General features: G+C 59.2%; 1 protein-coding gene across 4 annotated transcripts in view; it reads right to left on the reverse strand.

Moving 5' to 3' along the window:
- Window positions 1-295: 295 nt before the first annotated feature.
- Window positions 296-15,469, reverse strand: part of CAMK2D (calcium/calmodulin dependent protein kinase II delta) — a 156,155-nt gene continuing 140,981 nt past the window's right edge. For all 4 annotated transcript variants that reach the window (XM_028130220.2, XM_028130216.2, XM_028130217.2 and 1 more), the window contains 4 exons: window positions 11,945-12,020; window positions 8,303-8,397; window positions 6,680-6,908; window positions 296-1,435 (listed from right to left, as the gene is read on the reverse strand). In XM_028130220.2, the coding sequence (XP_027986021.1) occupies window positions 1,432-1,435; window positions 6,680-6,908; window positions 8,303-8,397; window positions 11,945-12,020 (404 nt within the window). In that variant the 3' untranslated portion in view covers window positions 296-1,431. The remainder of the gene's footprint in view (window positions 1,436-6,679; window positions 6,909-8,302; window positions 8,398-11,944; window positions 12,021-15,469) is intronic.

Below are 15,469 nucleotides of genomic sequence, written 5' to 3' on the forward strand. Positions count from 1 at the left end.
TGCCTCCCTCCCCCTCCCCCTCTCGGCTGCCCCCCCCACCCGGGTTGCCCTCCCTGCAGGCCACATGCAGCTCCAGCCTGACTCCCCATGCTCCCGGGGAGCGGGGGCCTGGAGTCCACAGGAGGGGAGCCCTGGGCTGAAGGGGAGAATGGTCTGGAACACACAGGGGTGCCCCTGAGCGGGGCGCTCTGCTCCCAGCACCCCGTGCTCCGGACAAACCCCCGCTGCCTGCCCCGCGCAGTGGGACGGTGAAGGCGCAAGAGCCCGTTCCTGAGGAGGGAGTCGGACACGCTGCCAGCAGAAATCACAGATTTATTAACTCTTAAATATGTCAGCCGCCCTCGCCGTCACGGCGAGTCGTGTGCAGGGCCTGTGGCAGCTGCGGTGCTTCCCAGCGCCCAGTGCCCACGTGCTCCCGTGAGCACACGTGTCCGTGTGCAGCCGCGTCACAGGAGGGAGGGGGCCCGGGAGGAGGAGCTGCCACTTCACGGGCGCCATGCGCTCACTTTGACTGGATACACGGTGCAGGCGTGTGGCGGGCGGAGAGCGGTGCCTCCCGCACACCCAGGAGGACACGCAGGGTGGCTCTGCGCCTGCTGGGAGGGGTGCGGGCGGTGCAGGGAGCCACGCGGGGCATGCACGCGGGCGGCACAGACACTAGGACACGGGACAGCAGGGCGGGACCCACACCAGCCCTGCCCCTGGCCCGGGAGGGAGGCCTCCTCAGGGTGTGGCTGAGACCCCGAGAAGCGCAGTCACCCCCAGTTCAAATCGCTGTGAGGACGGGACCGCTGGGGCGGCCCTCCCGGGGCTTCCGGCCACAGGCCTGGCCGGGCCGCCTCCCGGTCCCCACTCCAAGCAAATCACAACCCTACCCCCACCACACCCCGTACACCCCGTGGGCCCCAAGGTGTGCAGCCGCGGGCGGGGCCTGAGGCCTGGGCTCCATTTCCCTTTGTTACACACATCCCACTGCTCACACACCAGACAGAGAAAGCGAAGAGGAGGATGGGAAAACGTTAGAAACGGGGAAAGTGAGAAACCAGAGCAGATCTGAGGGACAGAAAGGCAGCCCAGCGGTCCCGGCAGTGCCGCCACCCCCGCGATCACACTCGGACCCACGTGGGTCCGACCACCAATGGCACCGTGCCGCACCCTCGGGGCAGCGCCACTCGCCGGGACACACTAGGGAACACGCGGTCTAGCAACGTGTAAAAATGTACATTTCCGTGCACGCCGTCCGGGGACAGCGGGGCCGCTGCGTCTTGGCAGGAACGGACACGAGGAGCAGGCGGTCCTCGGGCGGAACGGCGGCCTCCCGGGGTGCAGCTGTCCGCGGGGTACACACGACAGCAGGCCGATGACGAGCCGCGGCACCAGGGCCCGGTCCCGTCCGGTGCCTGAGACACGAGGCCGACGTGGCACGGGTGCTTAGCTGCCAGGAGGAAGGGGAGAAGTTAGACCGCAGCCTCCAACTGCTGTGCGGTGAGCGGGCCCCGTGAGCTGAACCCCGGGCTGAGGTGCTCCCAGAGGCCACACTCACGGGAGTCCGTCAGTCGTCTGTCCGTCTGTCCACGCGGCGCTGAGCTGCGGGTGACAGGCCGGGCTCCGAGCACACAGGGAGCAGCCAGTGAGGAAGGAGCAGCCCCGGGGAAACAGACAGCGACACAGCCACCTCGGCTCCTGTCCCACTCCCACCCCCGGGGGGCCACGCCGACAGGGAGGCGCCCCTGAGCCCTCCCCGTCCGGGTTCAGAGAAGGATCCACAGCAGCAGCTGAGGCCCGGATTTCACGGCAGCCGCTCTCCAGTTCAGGGGGCTGAGGCGGGGCGGAGCCAGGAGGGCACCAAGGCCCCAGAGCAGGCGGGAGGCCTGTCTGCGTGACTGAGTGACTCCCGCCCGAGGCCCCCGGGGCTGGAAGCCCAGGCGGCCAGGCCTGCAGGAGGCTGTGCTGCCACCGATGCCCAAAGGCCTCGCTTCCCACAGTGTGTCCCGCGGAGAAAACCTCGGGGAGCAGCCACGCAGCTCTGGGCGCCCTGGTCCGGCCGAGGCCGGTGCTGCTCGCGGGACACGGGGAGGTGCGAGCCTGAGATGGCTGGCCGCCACGAGGCGCCTCCTGAGGGACAGGAGTGCTGGTGAGAGAGGCTGTGCTCAGCCTCCGGCCACGAGCACGGCGGCTCTGGGACACCGGGTCCGGGAGCCTCGCCTGCAGGACGCTGCCCCCTGCACGTGGAAGGGCCATCTGTCCTGTCCCTCTTTGGGGTAAAAAACACCCAAAATGGGTTTCTCATGATTGTGACATTCCTTGTGCACAGCACGGTCTTCAGACTGAATGTCCACTTCTCGTTTCTCCCTGTGGACGCGCTTCGACAAGCCCAGCTCCAGCCCCATGCACCTGGCGAGGTCTGGACGGGGCCTGGCCACCTGTGGCTCCGAGCCAAGAGCTCCGGACGAGTCTCTGGGGTGAGGTGAATGTCCGCTGTGTGACCTTCACTCCCCCCGCCCCCGGACATTAAGGGGTGAACCTGGCGAGAGGACCGGCTGAGATGAGGAGGGGCCACAGCTGCACAGAGACACCCTCTCGCTTCTCATCAGCCCTGTGCCCACCAGCCCCTCCACCCACAGCCAGTGTCCAAGCACTGCATGGCCTCCTCCGTGCCCCCGAGCTCCGCCCACTGCCTTTTTGCGGACGACATGATGCTGTACAGAGAAAACCCTAAAGACTCCACAGAAAACTAGAAACAATAAACAAACACAGTCAAGTTGCAGGATATAAAATCAATGTGCAAAACCCACTGCCTTCCTATACACTAATAATAAAACTTCAGAAAAAGAAATGGAACAAAAACAAAACAATTCCTTTTGCAATTGCAACCAAAAGAATACCTAGGAATAAACTTAATAAAGAACATGAAAGACTTACACACAGAAAATTACAAAGCATTATTAAAAAAGATTAAAAAAGACACAGCACAATGGAAAAATAATCCGTGCTCAAGGGTTGGAAGAATCAACTAGTTAAAATGGCCATATTACCCAAAGCAATATGCAGATTTAGTGCATTCCTCGTCAAAATCCCAATGTCATTTCTTAAAGAAATAGAATGAGAAATCATCAGATTTGTATGGAACTACAAAAGACCCCGAACAGCCAAAGCAACCCTGAGAAAAAAGAAAGGAGCTGGAAGTATCAGCTACCTGACTTCCAATTACACTACAGAGTTACATCATCAAGAAGCATGGCATTGGCTGAGAGACAGACACACAGATCACTGGAACAGAACAGCCAGCCCAGACATGAAACCACAGGTGGATGGGCAGGTGATTCTCCACAAAGCAGCCAGAAACACAGTGGAGTAAAGATGGGCTCTTCAATCAGCGGTGCTGGGAAGCCTGGACAGCCACATGCAAACGAATGACACTGGATGCAGTTTGTCCCCAGGTACAAAAGTTAACTCAGCCCGGCTTGTTTGGCCCAGGCTGACCCATGAACCAGGAAGTCATGCCTGGTTTGACTCCCAGTCAGGGCACATGCCAGAGTTGCAGGCTCATTCCCTGGTGGGGGGTGTGTGTGAGGCAGCCAATCAATGATTCTCTCTCATCATTGAGGTTTCTGTCTCTCTCTCCCTCTCCCTTCTTCTCTCTGAAATAAGTAAAAACATTAAAAAATTAATTCAAAATGGATCAAAGACCTAAATATAAAACCTGAAACAATAAGTTACAGAGATGAAAATATAGGTACCAAATGTATGGACCTTGATTGTAGAGAACATTTTATGAACTTGACCCCAAAGGCCAGGGAAGTAAAGGCAAAAACAAATGAATGGGACGATATCAACCTAAAAAGCTGCACAGAAGTAACTGACGACAAAACAAAGAGGCAGCCAACCAGATGGGAGATATTTGCAAACAGTAGCTCCCACAAAGGTTTGATCAAAATATAAAGAACTCATAAAACTCAACACCAAACAAACTACCCAATCAAAAAGTGGATAGAGGACCTGAAAACACACCTCCCCTAAGAAGACATATGAATATCCAATCCTAATATATAAAAACCCAGGGTCTATAACGTAATGACTGAAGGCTCAACCAACTGGAAGTCAGTCACGGCAACCCAGCACTGACTGCCGAGGGGGCTGTGGATCAGATCCGGAGAGAGGCCCAGGGAGAGAAGCAGGGTCTGATCTGTAGCCTCAGTGGCAGCTATTGATCAGCCCTTGCCTCTCTCTTTCTCTCCAGGCCTGGCCAGCAGCCGTGCCTCTCTTTCTCTCTGGGCCTCCACGGGGGCTGCTGATCAGCCCCACCTCTCTGATCAGGCCTGTAGATAGGCCCAGAGACACTGACTGGCATAGAAACTGACCAATCAGAACCAAATCTGGGTGAAGTGTGAGGAGCCAATGGCTGCTTAGGAGGCGGAGCTTCTGACGTTGACTGGCATAGAAACTAACCAATCAGAACCTAATCTGGGTGAACTACGAAGGCAGAACCTAAGGTGGGGGCTGAGGAGGGGTTTTAAGGGAAACAGCTGTTTGGTGTAAGGTGTAAGAAAGCGGTTCAATTTTTTAATGACCGGTTTGGCAGCATAGTGCATATGGCCATCAGTCCACATATAGGGATTATGTGTTTTTGTCTGCCAAGAGCATCTCCTCCTGCTGAAAAAGGCTTTCCCCATTTAAGCAATCCTATCCTATATAATCTAGCTATACTAATAAAAGGGTAATATGCTAATTAGACTGGGTCAACAGGACATCTTCCAGACGTCTGACTTCCTTCCAGACAAAGCCATGGTGGTGGGGGCCAAGGCAGAGAAGGCAGTTGGGGGTGAGATCAGGCCGGCAGGGGAGGGCAGTTAGGGTCGATCAGGCAGGCAGGCAGAGGGGTTAGGGGCAATCATGCAGGCAGGCAGAGGCAGTCAGGGGCAATCAGGCAGGCAGGCAGGTGAGCGGTTAGGAGCCAGCGGTCCCAGATTGCGAGAGGGATGTCCGACTGCCGGTTTAGGCCCGTCGGATCGGGCCTAAACCGGCAGTTGGACATCCCCCAAGGGGTCCCCAATGGGAGAGGGTACAGGCTGGGCTGAGGGAACCCCTCCCCTCCTGTGCACGAATTTTGTGCACCGGACCACTAGTATATTAAAAGATATTCAACCTCATTGGCAATTAGGAAAACGCAAATCAAAACTACAATGAGCTACCACCTCACACCTGTTAGAGTGGCCATTATCAACAAGACAAGCAATGACAAGTGTTGGAGAGGTTGTGGAGAAAAGGGAACCCTCATTCCCTGCTGGTGGGAATATAGACGGTACAGCCACTATGGAAAGCAGTCTAGCGATTCCTCAGAAAATTAAGAATAGAGCTACCATACCACCCAGTAATCCCTCTCTGGGTATATACACAAAAAAACCTCGAAATCATGTATCACAAAGATATATGCCCCTCTGTGTTCCTTATTCACGGTGGCCAAGACATGGAAACAACCAAAGTGTCCCGCGATAGAGGACCGGATACAGAAGACGTGGTCCATAACACAATGGAATATACTCAGCCACAAGGTAGGACGAAACAGCGCCATGGAGGGACCTTGAGAACATTATGCTGGGTGAAATACATCAGCCGGGAAAGGCTAAGAGCCATATGACTTCACTCATACGTGGGCTATAAAACTGAAACTCGTGAACACAGAAAGCACTAACAGTGTGGTGGTTGCCAGAGGGAAGAGGCTGGGGGGAGGAGGGGCCCTAATATGAGGTGACAGGAGGAGAAATGTCCCTGTGGGTGGTGGGCGCAGGGTGCAATGCACCGATCTTGTCACACAGAAACCCACACCTGAGACCTGTATGTTCATGTTGAACGTCACCCCAATCAACTTAATAAAAAAGATAAAGTAACGAGTGAGTGAGTGATGTCTGTGACCAGCTGGTGGGTGGCCTGTGGGCTGAGGCACCTGAGGTTACACTGACGCTTTAGAAAGCCCCGGATATTCCCCCACGGCCCTCCCACTGCCCGTATGTCAGTGAGGTCAGTCAGGCCGTCCTCTCACACGGACCGTGATTGGTGCTGACAGCCCAGCCCGAGAAGCACCCTAGTTCGCACCTGGCCCTACAGGGAGACGCTGCAGCCGGTCAGCCCACACTGGACGCATGGGTTACACCCACTCCCACGTGTGATGCCCACTCCCATGTGATGCCCTCTAGGAGCAGTGGCTGAGTGACAGCCTGGCGGCCGGGACACTTACTCGGCGGGCACCGCGGGGACACTTACTCGGCGGGCACCGCGGGGACACTTACTCGGCGGGCACCGCGGGGACAATTACTCGGTGGGCACCGCGGGGACACTTACTCGGTGGGCACCGCGGGGACACTTACTCGGTGGGCACCGCGGGGGACACTTACTCGGCGGGCACCGCGGGGACACTTACTCGGTGGGCACCGCGGGGGACACTTACTCGGTGGGCACCGCGGGGACACTTACTCGGCGGGCACCGCGGGGACACTTACTCGGCGGGCACCGCGGGGACACTTACTCGGCGGGCACCGCGGGGACAATTACTCGGCGGGCACCGCGGGGACACTTACTCGGTGGGCACCGCGGGGACACTTACTCGGTGGGCACCGCGGGGACAATTACTCGGTGGGCACCGCGGGGACACTTACTCGGTGAGCACCGTGGGGACACTTACTTGGTGGGCACCGTGGGGGACCCCGAGCGATGGAAGTGCACATTCTGCCACTTCCCGTCCCGGCGGTGCCACACGCGCGTCTCCTCTGACTGCATGGTCCTGGGCCTCCCGCCGCCGTCCGTGTACTGGGTGAGCCGGATGTAGGCGATGCAGGCCGCGTCCTCGCCCAGCAGGTGCACGTGCGGGTTCAGGAGGATCGTGTGGACGGGCTTGCTGCTTTTGGACAGAGCTGCGGAGGAGAGGAAAGAGCTCTCAGCCCACGTACAGACACCACACCAGGCCCCTCAGCGGGATCAGCGAGCGAAGGCCACTCCTTCCTCCGACTCAGCGACGCTTCGTGGAGAGCAGCAGGGCCAGTTCTATTCCGCTCGGCCCCGGGCAGTGCTGCCGGGACACAGGCAGGGCAGGCTCCGGGCCTTGTGTGTCCTGGTGGTGCCGTGTGTGGGGCAGGAGGCTGTGGAACAGGCATGGAGGCCGCTGTCTCCGACGAAGAGGCCTGGTTGGTGCCCCCCAGCCTGAGGCCCTTCGCTCAGCACGCCCGCCCAGGCCAGGCCAGCTCCACCCAGGGAGAAGCCCAGGCCTGAGCTGGCGGTGCTGACGGGAGGACTGAGGCGTGGAGGTCCGTGCAGAGGGCGCAGGTCCTCGTAGGCCCCAGCAGGCTGAGCCTCTGACTCTTGGGCAAACCTGCTCCCGCCCTCGGGGGGGATGTGTGAGCGGGCGCCAGGCGGGCAGGGAGGGCACTGTGCGGAGTGTGCTGGGCAGGCAGGCGTCGCAGGCCAGCCCCCGCTCCCCGCCTGGAGCTGGCAGAGGCGAGGCCACCTCGGGAGCTTGGCGAGGCCAGTGACCACACAGTCACCTTGTCCGCTCGCAAACGCGTTCCCTCCACAGCGGCCTGTCCTCCCTCAGCCCGCAGAGCCCGCCCGCATCGGGGAGGTGGGGGGGGGGGGGCGCCAGCTCTTCTGCAGGCCTTTCTTCGTCACTTGCTCTGAAACGTGGCCTCGGAGGCCATAAAACCTTCACCTGAGCGCGGGCCTGCGGCCTCACGGCCACTCGCCTTCGCTCTGACGGGAGCACCGGGTGGGCTGGGCCGCTCTCTGGACTGTAGGCTTCTTCGCTTTTTCATGTGAACAATGTTTTATGAAAACTTGAAATAACGCATTTTTGGGGAACTCACTTTGCTGCCTATATCACACCTTTACTGGGGCTTGTATGGGTGATTCAATCAGCATTACTTTTTATACAAAACCTGGTATTTTTCAAAACACACTAACACCTTCAACCCTGTCAACTTTTTAATGTTTTTATTGATTTTGAGAGAGAGAGGGAGGGGGAGAGAGAGAAACATTGATGAGAGAGAAACATCAATATCCACTGGCTGCCTCCACACTGGGGACTGAGCCTGGAACTTGAGCATGTGCCCTGACCAGGAGTCAAACCATGACCTCTTGGTACATAGGATGACTCTCAATCTACTGAGCCACACCAGCCAGGCAACCCTGTCAATTTTTTCAATTTGAAATACTGAAAATACTCATTGCATAAAAGAGCCAAAGAAGCTGCAAACTGGGGAGAAATTCCAAGAGCAGCGGGAAAAGGCATGCCATGGAGGTAGGATGACGGTACCGTTTTCAAAGTAGAACCGATGGAAGTCCATCCCTTCTACCAAGTTGCCCAGAGCTTCCGGCTCAAAAGCAGTGAGGCCCGGGTCACAGATTTTTCTGTAAGGAAAAAACAATGAAAATTAACGAAAGAATTCCTGTACCTTGTTGTTTCACACATATCCATTCTGGTCCACCCAAGTCCGTGACAGAGTCTAAAACACAAAACTGTAACCCCTGCCCAACCTCGCCTGGGGAGGTGGGGGGGGGGGAGGGGGAGAGGGAGGGGCAGACCCCACGTGACGGGCAGGCTGGCACCGGGTCCAGCAGACGGCAGCTTTTACAAGTTCCTCCTGTGTTAGCGTCAGGCGCGTTCCGAGGCCTCCCCAGTCGCTCCAGCTCTCTAAGTTACTGTGTGTGAATGCTGTCCGAGCCCACCAAGCCCGCTCTGGCTCTGAAAGGAACCACGTTTGGGCTACTTTTTACACCTTCTCCATCGCGACACACTTCTATGTTCTGATCGCCGTGAAAGCAGCTGTCACATCCCACACTTCCTGGCAATGTTCGCAAGCTTAGTCATCTTCTGCTTAAGTTTATTTAACTTTCAACATGAAGTTAATGAGCGGTTCAAATGCACACACAGTTTTCTTTTTAATCCTAGAAATCCGATTCAACAAAGCACGGCACCGTTTTAAATACGTCTTCAGAGAAAGCCAACGGGTTTTCTTTAACACCTCTCATGTGGCAGATCTTCTCCGAAACAAGCAATCAGAACACAACAATGAACCTGGAAGAGTAGCAAGCAGAGTCTCAATAACCAGGTCACTTGCACACAAGACGGACAGACTTAGAAGAGGCAGGAGTTGGAGCCGGGCTTTTACGTCTGGGCAGTGTTCCTGGAGTGTGGGGGGCGGCAGTGAGCACCGGCACAGAGCTATGAAACGCAGTGAGTCTGGGGACGATGATGGTCTGACAGGAGCATTGCTGGGTGTGCAGAAGTCCCCGGGGGCACGCGGGGAGGCAGTCCCGGATCAGTGGGCATCCCAGGACGTGACATAAACTCTGGGCGTGAAGATTAGTGGATGCTCACACAGGAGACAGAAGCCGCCACGGAAGGGTTCTGGACTAATTTGTGTTCTGCTGGGTCGGCACCCAGATTCCATAGGGCAAGTCCCCCCCCCGAGGGAGGACGTTTTCACTGCCCAACAGAAATACAAGCGTCACAAGGCAAACGCACTATGGTCTGAAAGCGCCGTTCGTAGGACGCGGGACTGAGTGTAAGAACAGTCGTGGACGTAGTTTTAAAATGAAACATCACAGTGGCTGCTCTGTGGTCAGAAAGCCTGGAAGGGGCGTGGGAGGGGGTTTGGGCTTTGCCTGAGGCTCCGGTGGGCTGGTGGTGTCAAGCTCAACGCCAAACACATACAGCCTCTTTCTAAGGAGCCACGGGATGCACAGTGTTCCCATGGTAACCACAGGCTTGTGCGGGCCCAGGGCACCTCCAGAGATGATGTGGCTGTCAGCACCGGGGGGCCGAGCTTTCCTCTCCCACCGGCATGGACTCACTGAGATCGCTTGCTATGACCCCTCTGCCAGCCATCAAGACTCAATCCATCCGAAAACCTGTCCATCTGTTCTCTCATGCACGTATGTACATACGTGTCCCTCCTGTAACCACTCTGCATTAAGACACGGCTCAGGAAGCTACACTTGGCCTGTGGGTGCGTGCTCTGGACCAGGTCTCGGGCAGGCGGCTGGCGAGAGAGGGCGTGGGCTGTCCCTGGGCCTGCCGCGCAGTCAGGCCGACCCCAGGCAAGGGCATCGGGACCTGAGGGGACTCCAAGGAAGTGCCTCGCTTGAAACGCCCTTAAAACGGAGAACCAGGGAGCCCTGTTTGCCACTTCTGCCCGGCTGCGCCCCAAGAGAGCATACTTCTGTTCCACAGGGGGCGTGCGTGCACACGAGCCTGAGCAGGAAGCGGCTCTGTCTGGAGGGTCACCTGGTGTGACAGTCCCACCAGCAGGAGAGAGGGGGCAGGTGTCCTGTTTACCCCACATCTCCCCGTCCCTTCTTCCGAGGTCACTCCGAGGCCACATTCCAGAGCTGATGCCGCAAACTCATATGCACATGCCTGCACTAGCACACACATGTAATCTGGGGAACAGTCCACACAAACACACATGTGCATGTCTGCACTAGCACACACGTAACCTGGAGAGCAATCCATACAAACACGTATGTGCATGTCTGCACACATGTAACCTGGAGAGCAATCCACACGAACACATATGTACGTGTCTGCACTAGCACACATGTAACCTGAGGAGCAGTGCTGGCCTTGATTCAGACTCACGCTGTCACCCTCGTCTGTCTACATGTGCCGCCCATTGTAGCCGATGATGAAGGAAATAACTTCTCATCACATCAAATGCGGGAAGAAGTGGGAATCCCCAATTTGTTCTCCCAAAAGCAACCTAGTTTTCCTTTTTAAAAACCATCTCGCGGTTTCTCTCCGTTATGCTGATGCCGCTGGAATCGTCTGGAAACACGCTCACATCCCGCTTGACCTTCGGTGACTGTGTGCGCCGTCAGCGCCACCATCTTTCTGCCACGTCTGCAGCGTCCGATGCACCACGGACCCTCTTGGCGCCCGTGACGTTGGACACAGAGGTGCTTCCAATTCTGTTATGAACGCGGCTTCAATACAATCCTGGTTCGTGGTCTCGTCCACGTTTCAGATTCAAAGCCCAGGGCCACGTGCCATGTTCGTCGGGAGAGTCCTCGGCCTGAAGTGACGGGACTGCCTAACCCTCTCCTCCAACCGCACGCACGCACGGCCATGCGCTCCAGCCGCGGCGGCCCTCACGCTCAGCACCGCAGGAGCTTCCGGCTCGCTACGCCCTCCGGTTGCTGCCGGCTCCGCTTCCGGTTCAGGCAGCCAGGCCATTCATCGCCTCACGGCGGCCACTCCCTCTGCGTGACCGAGGCCGCCCCAACCCGTCAGACCCTCTCGCCTGCGAGGAACCAGCTGGGGCAGAGGGAGCTGAGACCAGTTTTCACCTCACAGTCAAGCGGGGCTGCTGAAGGTGGAGGCTGCCTGACACCACAGACACCCCTCTCCCCACGCCCCTCTGCTCTGCGCCCCTCTGCCCCGCGCCCCTCTCCCTGCACCCCTCTGCCCTGCACCCCTCTCCCTGCACCCCTCTGCCCTGCACCCCTCCCCGCACCCCTTAGCCCTGCGCCCCTCTCCCTGCACCCCTCTGCCCTGTACCCCTCTCCCCACATCCCTCTCCCTGTACCCCTCTCCCTGCACCCCTCGGCCCCACGCCCCTCAGCCCTGCGCCCCTCTCCCTGCCCCCCTCTCCCCTGCCCCCTGTGGAACTGCAAGGACGTTTAGAGCCCCTTGTCCTCTCTCTGCCTCCTGCCCTGTTTTGCCTGTGGGGGTGGAGCTGACTGCTTCCGCCCCCAGAGAAACCCCATTCCTCTCCGAAGCCCTCTTCTCCTCAAATCCCGACACACCTGCTGATTCCTGGGCACGGAAGTCCTTCACCCCTTGAAATACTAGGAAGGCTGCTGCTGACACGGGAGCCCGGGTTACATGCAGATGAACTCGGCTCTGAGGACGCGCTCCCGCAGACTGCCCCGGCCACGCAGCCCCCGCACTCACGTGTACGCCTCGAAGTCCCCGTTGTTGATGGCCTCGATCAGCTGCTCTGTGACCTTGATGATCTCCTGCTTCCGAGCTAAAGGCAAAGGGACAAGCTGGTGAGAACGAGGGCCCGGCACCCCTCCCCCACCCCCACGACACGGCCTTCCTCCCGCCGGCGCCGTAGTGGACAAGGCCTCCGCAGCCTGCCGTCTCCACCGACCGGGCTCCGCCCACCCGTGCGGCCTTCTCAGCCTCTCAGGACCACAGGTCAGGGCTGCGCCGCTCAGGGCCCCCAGGACCCAGGGCGCACCCAGGAGGCTACGCCCTGCTGCTTGCCGCACGGCGCCCGAAGGCCCGGGCTCTGATCTTATTTTTTATTAAAATAAACGTAGTTTAGTACTATGGTTTATTTCAATTTTTAGGCTTAAAAATGCTTTTATTTCAGAGAGAGGAAGGGAGAGAGAAATATCAGTGATGAGGAACATGGATCGGCTGCCCCCTGCACGCCCCACACTGGGGATGGAGCCCGCAACCGGGCCTGTGCCCTGACCGGGGATCGAACCCTGACCTCCTGGTTCATAGGTCAATGCTCAGCCCAAGCCACAGCGCTACGACCCGCGTTTAACCTGAGGAACTGTGCTCCCGCTCCGCTCCCGCACGAGGAAGCCACCAGAGCCGCCGTGCACTGAGGGGCCTTCAGGGAACTGACCACACGGCTCAGGGCGGGCTGCTGCTCAGATGGTCGTCAGTGGGCGTCCACGCCGCCCCACGCAGGACTTGCCGCCCCAGCCCACGCCTGCACGTTAACAGCTGGCTTGGCTCGAATCCCACCTGGGAGACTCTCCTGCTCACAGCGCCGCCGGTCCTGTCCGAGGCCGCGTGTGCGCTCACTCGCATCGCAGCCGGTGCCTCCCGGGACCCTTCTCTGTCCCACGTAACCCGTGCACAGTGACCCTCTGTGGCTCAGTCGGCTCTGGCCCTGACTGTACCCTGAAGGCCGCCGCTCTCTGGTGCCCTGAAACCCCGGACCTCACCGTCCTCACGGCTGCAGAGCCTTTGCTGGAGCAGGGGCCCCACCCCACCCAAGGACCCAGGGCCAGGCTCCTCCTCCACGTGGGCTCCACCCTTGGGGCCTCCCAGGCTCCGTTCCACCCACCCTGTGTCCTGGTTGCTACCCCTCACGTCCCTCTCCTGAGCCCTGCAGCTCCCCTTGCCCCCATCCTCACAGTCCTCCGGTGACAGACAAGGCCGAGCTGTCCCACACTGACCCCAGCAGCCGCAGGGGAGAAGGCAGCCCACTGCAGCCTCCCTTGGACCCTGGCGGGATCAGTCATCTCCGGAGCTACTTCGTGATTATCCAGAGGAACCGGCCACCAGGCTCCAGCGCCTCCTGCTCACATCCGACTGCAGACGTCACCCCCACCTTCCAGGGTCAGCACAGCTCTCCTTCCTGCGGACTCTGCGCGTCCCAGCACCTCCTCGCTCATCCACCCCCATTTTCCCTGGACCCTGGGAGCTCTCCCACAGAGGCTCACGGCTGTCTCCCCAGACCACATGGCACGTGCCAGCTCAGCAGGCCCAGGACGGGCCGGCTCCCACACCACCGCCCTGCTGCTGGCGGTCCAGCCGGCGCCAGGACCGTCCTCGCTGGCCAGCACGTGGCGATAAGCCCTTTCGTTAGGACGTCGGCGGCGGCCTCCAAGGTCCGGGTTTAACAACAGGCGTTCACAGGTCTGACTGGGCCTGGCCCACTTCCTCCCTCCCGCCCAGGACGGAGCGCTTGTCCACGCCTGTGCAGGAGCCAACAGCCGGTAGAGACCCCGTCTATGAACACAGGTACCTCTGAGGACATCAGTGCCAGCACACAGTGATGCCATCCCGTTGTTCTGGGGGTGGCCGGGCCACCCTAGGAGTCACCCGCAGCTATCGCAGCCTCAGGTCAGCAGGACCACCACACACGAGGCCACAGGGTCTCCGCCGCTGGAGGCGCAGCAGAAGCCGGAGGCCCGGCGAGCAGCCGGCACAGGCGCCGTGAGAGAAACCGCGTGGTGAGTCAGCCCTTTCAAGGCAGTGGCGGGCAGAGGCCCAGGTGTCTGTGGAGGGAGCTCCTTGCTAGTGCACCTGACGCCGGAGCCAGCTGGTCTGCGATGAACTCGGCCAGGAAGGGAGCCAGCCTGACGCCTGCAGGTGGACCCTCATCCAGCGTGAGCAGGGGTCTCACACTGAACACGTGAGCGCTGCCTGAGGGTGTGCCTGTTCAGGGGGCAGGCCGCACAGGGCGCCGCCCGCCTGTCTGAGGTGTCACCGTGGCTAGCAGCTCTGTCTGTTCGCTGTCTGCCCACGGGGAGCTGCTGAAGGCGGCCTCGCCATCTCAGAGCCCGGCTGGGGCTGCGAGGCCTGGGGTGCCAGAGTCTGGGTCAGGCCGGAGCTTTACGTGGCTCAAGGTGCCTGCTGCTCAGTAGCTCATCAGCTCCTCTCCAGCCCCTGGTGCCCAGCTCAGTATTCTGAAATCGTAATCTTAAACGAAGCACCTAAAATGCCTCTGACCTTGCCAAGCGCGGACTGACTCTTAGTGTCTGGGCCAGGACTGTGACTGATCGCTACACAATTCCCAGGAGCGGGTGCCTGTGGCTTCACCGTCTTCCAGGCCGCCGTCAGCAAAAGCAACTTCAAATCAGGGCGTTCTCACGCTCTGGTGCTTTAACAGGAGCCCCTCGAGGGGAGTTTCCCGCCAACTAGCGGTTGCTTCTTAGTGGCCGGACCCCCTCACAAGTCGACCTGTTAGTTAACATGGAGCGTCACTGCCATTATGTTGGCCTCTGGAGGTGGCTTAAAAACTGTTAACATTCTTCTTAACTATAAGGCCTGGAAACCACCACCTTTCTACTTGAGATGCTTTCAGGAAATACCCACAAGTCACCTGCTCAGTGAGCCCTCAAGATAAAAAAGTTAAGTTACTGAAGCCACTTTTTACTTTGCGTGACCTGAGGCTGGGGCAGACTGTCCAGGGGCTGGGCCGGGGCCGGTGGGTCAGCAGGCCTCTGGCCCGTCCTGGGGCTTTGCAGCCACTGCAGACCCAGGGCAGCAATGTCGCCTGACCTGGCCTACTCCCGGTGTCACCCTGACCGCTGCCCGTGCACACGCTCCATCCAGGCAGGTGACGTGACCTGGCCTACTCCCGGTGTCACCCTGACCGCTGCCCGTGCACACGCTCCATCCAGGCAGGTGACGTGACCTGGCCTACTCCCGGTGTCACCCTGACCGCTGCCCGTGCACACGCTCCATCCAGGCAGGTGACGTGGCCTGGCCTACTCCCGGTGTCACCCTGACCGCTGCCCGTGCACACGCTCCGGGCAGGTGATGTAGAAGAGGTCGACGGCAGAGATGTCACGTTAGAAATGGAGGGAAGAGATGGCGGTACCTTGGAGCAGACTCCTGCAAGGGCGGGTGGGAGCTGTGTATTTGGAAGGACAAGCAGGAGGATTTGCTGATAGACTGGCTGTAGGTGGAGGCGAAGCTGAGGAGACACGTTGTTCGATGGGG

This window comes from Eptesicus fuscus, chromosome 6 (genome assembly GCF_027574615.1).
Source record: "Eptesicus fuscus isolate TK198812 chromosome 6, DD_ASM_mEF_20220401, whole genome shotgun sequence".
NCBI lineage: Eukaryota > Metazoa > Chordata > Mammalia > Chiroptera > Vespertilionidae > Eptesicus > Eptesicus fuscus.